At 35.9% G+C, this 5,896-nt stretch overlaps 1 protein-coding gene across 1 annotated transcript; it reads right to left on the bottom strand.

Moving 5' to 3' along the window:
* Window positions 1-1,788: 1,788 nt before the first annotated feature.
* LOC139886057 (phytosulfokine receptor 2-like) lies at window positions 1,789-5,303 on the bottom strand. Its single transcript, XM_071869796.1, has one exon. The coding sequence runs from the start codon at window positions 5,030-5,032 to the stop codon at window positions 1,979-1,981; it is 3,054 nt and encodes a 1,017-aa protein (XP_071725897.1). The 5' UTR covers window positions 5,033-5,303; the 3' UTR covers window positions 1,789-1,978.
* Window positions 5,304-5,896: the final 593 nt, after the last annotated feature.

The following is a 5,896-nucleotide window of genomic DNA, read 5'->3' as shown; positions in this document are numbered from 1 at the left end:
CATGGAATACTGAAATTCAATTGCCTTTTTACCCTTGATAAATAAAGAAAAGATCCAAAGTAAAGTGTGAACTCTTAAGAGCTTAAAAATTTTATCAACGATAATTTGTGCACCTATACGGCTATACCCTTCGTTATATAAAGTTAGATTGTCAAAGTTTGAGCACTACCTAATACCTATTGCCCCCTATCTCTGCACTCAATTTATTAAAAATATAATACTACTTTTTTCACTGGTCGAAAATATAAGTTTGTGAACATCTTGGTTTGGTAAAATGAATATAGTAATTTGTTATTTTCCTTCCATTTAGAACGCTAATACAGCAACTGTAAATATAAGTATAAATAATAAATTATCTAATCAAAGGAAAGCAAATACTCAACGTAATTTTCTTCTGTTTCTGTTACTGCATGTAACATGTTATTTATGTGGAGTTAGAGTGATGAAATTGAATTGTATGTCCTCACTTAAATAATACTCCATTACCTTAAATAAAACTAATAAAGAAAGCAAAACATTTGACTCTCGATTCTAGTGGTTGTCCAACAACTAAACACTTAAAACATGTCATTTTTTATAGCTGCATTTTTCTGGTCTACTTGATCATATTTCCCCTGTTCTTGGCAAACGTAGGTTGATAAACAACTCACAACCAAGTAGTTGCCACTTGCCACCTATCAATCAACTATTATTATTATTATTAGCAATATATTATCTCTCAACAATCTCTACATATACCTATGTCATAAGTGCACATCTTCATCAATCATAAACTTGTCTCAACCATCAAAATCGTAGCGAGCGTTCATTAGTCAATCACAACAAACCCTACAATGGCTTCCAAGAGCTACGTTTACATTATCTTCCTTGTGGTATTCATTCATATGAACAACAAAATGTGTTATGCTTCGCGTAATTTGCTGCAGTCAACTCCAACAGGAACACAACCTCAAATTCCAACACTACCACAACCACAGATACCAACAATCCCAACATTACCACAACCACAAATACCCACCATCCCGACACTCCCACAACCGCAGATGCCCAACATGCCTAAAGTTTCGTTGCCTCCATTGCCTTCTATGCCTACTACAATCCCAAACTTTCCAACAACTCTCCCTAACATACCTTTCTTCGCTCCACCACCTTCCAACAAGTAGACCTACTAGACAAAAATGCAATGCTGCTGAATATGGTGAAATTTGATGATACACGTATGCTCATTGTGTCATGAAATTTGATTAATGTTTGTGTTTGGAGGGTGGTTTTGATTCTATTGTTTTCACCTTTACGTTTGCTAGGCAAGTACACACGTTTCAATATGTGTGATTGGTAGCTATGTTGCTTATTAGTTTGTGTTATTTGTGTGAATTTATATGTTTTGTTCTAATATATATATATACTTTCTTTAAGTTGAGTGATACAATTTTGTTAGATCATATCTTCTAGCTATGTATGTTCTGACACCTATCTTAGTTAATGGCTTAGTTAAAGGGCTTTGGCCTAGCAAGAGCCTCTCTGACCTTTGGGTCATGGGTTCGAGTCATGTTAGAACATTATTCGTGTAAAATTATGCAGGGTGCGTGAGTTTGTTGTTATAAAAAAGAAATTAATGGATACATGGAGCAGGCATAGTGTTGTATAAGGAAAAACTAAGAAAATCACTAAAAATCTGCATCAAATTGGATGATGGTTGAGTTGATTTATGTAAAAGACATTCCAAATGTTCATATAAAACTATTTTAAACAAAACTGATAAACAGATAAGACAATAGTATTTCACTTATGGTAGAAAACACTAAAAACATCTAGCATTTGAACAGATACTATAATGAACAGCAAGAAGACCTTTCAGACTATATAACATCTACCATAAAATAAACTAGCCTAGTCTAATAAAACACTATAATGAACTTAACTTTTAATAATTACTTTACAATTGATACCTTACACTAGCATTTGAACACACACTCAATCACCGGCTACGGCTATGGCTATGGTTATGACCTAGTTCCGCAACCTCATCGAGCCACAACACGACCTGCTCGATCGACGGTCTCCTTCTTGGATCTTGATCTAAACACTTACAAGCAATGCCCAAAACTTCCAACATCTGAGTCTCACAACTCTTATCCCATATCAAAATATCAAATATTTCACCATATCGACTTTCGAGTTTCATCTGAAACACCCATGAAACAAGATCCCTACAGTTCTTCCCCTTAGCAACTTCAACGGGTCGTCTGGCTGTAATCAGTTCAAGAAGAACAACACCAAAGCTGTAAACATCGCCCTTAAACGTTGCAGAAAGCGTTTGACCATATTCGGGTGGAATGTAACCCAATGTGCCTACTAAATCAGTAGTTACATGAGTGTCATATGGGCATAACAATCTTGAAAGCCCAAAATCAGCTAAATGAGCCTTGAATCTTTCATCCAAAAGAATATTGCTTGTTTTGATGTCACGATGAATTATTTTGGACTCGTTGTGTAAATACGCCAATCCCTGTGCGGCTCCTTTTGCTATCTTTAATCTCGCACGCCATTTTAATGGTGGTTCTTCATCAACCCGTTCGTGTAACCAATAATCCAAACTTCCGTTTTCCATGTAGGAATAGATTAAAAGTCTATCGTTACCGTATTTGCAATACCCTTTAAGAGAAACAAGGTTTTTGTGTTGAGCTCTCGAAAGGGCTTCAACTTCAGCATGAAATTCACGGTCCATTTGCCCACAATCACCCGAAAGTCTCTTGATTGCTGCTTTTGACCCGTTTGGAAGGTCAGCTTTGTAAACGAGCCCAAACCCGCCACATCCAATTATGTTAGCCTGACTGAAATTATTCGTTGATTCAACCACATCTGAAACTGTCAGATCCCTGCAACCAGAAGTCGGAAAAAGGACCAGCTTTGAGGCGTTAAATACTCCCGATAATCCATTTAACGACCCGTTAACAGTGTCATCCTCCACATCCACAATTAATTCTTGATGTTTTCTTCTCGACATTTTTACAAAAACGATTGCTAGTAGGATTGCAATCACAGCTCCTAAACCAAGTGTGATTCCAAATATACTACCTCGACCCAATTTTCTATTGGGTTGAATAGAAGGACCCATTTTGACACTACACGGAGATAAAGATTCCCCACAAAGTCCAGGATTACCTTCAAAACTTGAACTTGGGAAGCCCGAAAACTGAGTTCCAATAGGAATAGGACCTTCGAGGTGATTATTAGCGACACAAAACATCGAAAGAAACGTGAGCTTGTTTAACGATTCCGGGATCGATCCGTTAAGATCGTTTGATGACAAATCAAGAACTTCAAGATTTCCCATTTCAGAAATTGTGGTCGGGATGGTCCCACTCAAGTTGTTCTTGCTCAAATCCAACACGTGAAGATTTTTTAACTTCCCGATGTAGGGTAATATCGTCCCGTTTATTTTGTTGTGGCTAAGGTATATCGAAGGAGGAAAGCTTGCAACTTGATTATATTGAAGACCTTTTACACTTTGGTTTCTCTTAACATACAATGGTATTCCGGTTGTTAATCCAAGAATCGTTGAACTAACGTTTAGAGAAACGAGGCTCTTTAACTCGGTCAAATTCTCCGGAAGTTGACCCGTAAGCGAGTTATTCGAGAAATCCAAGTAAAAAAGCCGATCCATTTGACCAATCCAAGACGGGATGACACCGTCTAGACGATTCCAAGATAAATCGAGCACTTCTAACTTTGGACAACCAAGTAACCAATTCGGGATTTGACCTTTGAGTGCACAATTTGCGATTGCAAGAACCATCAACCGGTCAAACTGAAACCCGCTCATAACGGGAAGTCGTTCACCGTGAAAGTTTTTAGTGAGAATAAGAGTAGTAAGATTCTTACAGTGTTGTAATACGGATAATGTGTGTGGTATATTGGTGATACCGTTGCTTGAAAAAGAGAGAAACGAAAGGTTTGAAAGGTTCATATAGCTAATAGGAACCTCACCGTATAATTCGTTCTTGGCAAGGTTCAAGATTCGCAGTTCATGACAATTAGAAAGTGAGTTCGGTAATAAACCGTTAAAACGATTACTACCAAGATCAAGGGTGCATAAATTAGTAAACTTGGAGAAATCGATACTTAATGCACCCGAAAATGAATTGTTACGAAGATCGAGTAACTTTAACCTAGAACATGCTTCTAAGGTTGAAGGTAATTCCCCTGTGAATGAGTTTGAATGTACATTAAGTTGTTCTAAATGTGTTAAGTTTTCAAATACATTGGGAAATGGACCCACAAACCGATTTCCATATAAAACTAACAATTCGAGATTGAAAAGCATACTGAGATTCGCGCTTATTTGACCGGAGAAATTGTTGGACGAAACCGATAGCCGTTTCAGGGACGATATTGAGTAAATAAACTCAGGGAAATCACCTGAAAAAGAATTGGAATCCACATGTAGTTCTTCAAGAGATTTGTTACAGTTCCTGAAACCTTCAAGATTACCAGTAAAATGATTCTTTGATAAATCAAGAAACTTAAGGTTCTTTGAGCAAATTTGTGAATTGAATTCACCCGAAAACGAATTGTTGCTCAAATTAAAAGCAATGAGATTTGGGAACCCACCAATGCCTAACAAATCCCCAATTAATGAATTGCTTGATACATTAAGCACTTCAAGATTTTTCAAATTGGAAAGGTTTTTAGGCAATTCACCTTCTAACTGATTAAAAGAAAGATCAATAGATCTTAAATTCACTAAACGAGATATCGAATTCGAAATCACTCCCTTGAGACCTTTTGAAGACAAGCTCAAAATGATCACTTTTGACACATTTTTAGCATCATTTTCACAAACAACACCATCCCAATTACAGCAATTGCCATCACTTGACCAAGATGTATGTACTGACCCATTACTAAAACTTGCAGCAAATTCCTTTAAAGCTAAAAGATCATCTGGATTGCAAATTTGACCTAGGGTTTCAATTCCCAAATATGAACATAACAGAAAAACAAACAACACCCAACTGAGGTAACTCATTGCTCAATTTCACCAAAAGACTTTTTTATGCATCACTTAATTACAAATGTCAATACAAAATTGAGATGCAAAAGTATAGTCTTGAAAGAGTGAGTACAGTGAATGATTAATAATAAAGTTAAAACCCAAATCCCAAAACATCAAAAACATAAAAAGCAAAGCAAAGCGTGTAAATGAAGCAAACCGCAAAACACTCAATGGCACATGATATGAAAGGTCTTTAATAAGTTAAAATCTCAAGATGAATAAAAGTAAACTCTTTTATTGATTCTTGAAGAATTACAATTAGTCGTTGCTACTGTTGATCACTTGTAAACGAAGTAATAAAAGCAGACAGTAATTATGTGGTGACTTTTTGACAAACAGGTGGTGGGCATTTCAAACATGATTATGAAAAAGAGGTCATCTTTTTCTTTGTTTGGGTAATAAAGGGGGTATGAAGAAGAAGGAAATAGCAAAGGTGAAAGGGGCAAGGAAACTTGAAATAAAATGAATAGAGTGAAATAATATGCATGTATGTATGTATAGATATAGATAGATATATGTAAGTAGTGGTTAGATCTTGACGTTAGATACAGGATTTGTTTTGACTTTGTTTGGATTTATGGCAAGATTTTCTCTTGTTTTCGGCCTGTTTTCAAAACAATTATATGACTTATCTCCGTATTTGTCTCCTTGAACTTTTATTAATAAAGTCAATATTTTAGAGCCACAAAACACTTCCAAACAAATACCATGAATTCTTAGAATTTTTTTTGCCTAAACGGGATTTATTCCACCTGTCTTTATCTAACAGGATGGTCAACAAATATTTTTGTAAAATTAGTATATCACATGTGAGAAATGTGGAATGGTGTAAAAAGG

This window comes from Rutidosis leptorrhynchoides, chromosome 1 (assembly GCF_046630445.1).
Source record: "Rutidosis leptorrhynchoides isolate AG116_Rl617_1_P2 chromosome 1, CSIRO_AGI_Rlap_v1, whole genome shotgun sequence".
Lineage (NCBI taxonomy): Eukaryota > Viridiplantae > Streptophyta > Magnoliopsida > Asterales > Asteraceae > Rutidosis > Rutidosis leptorrhynchoides.
Note: the sequence above shows the minus strand (reverse complement) of the source record. Positions and strands in the feature narration are given on the sequence as shown.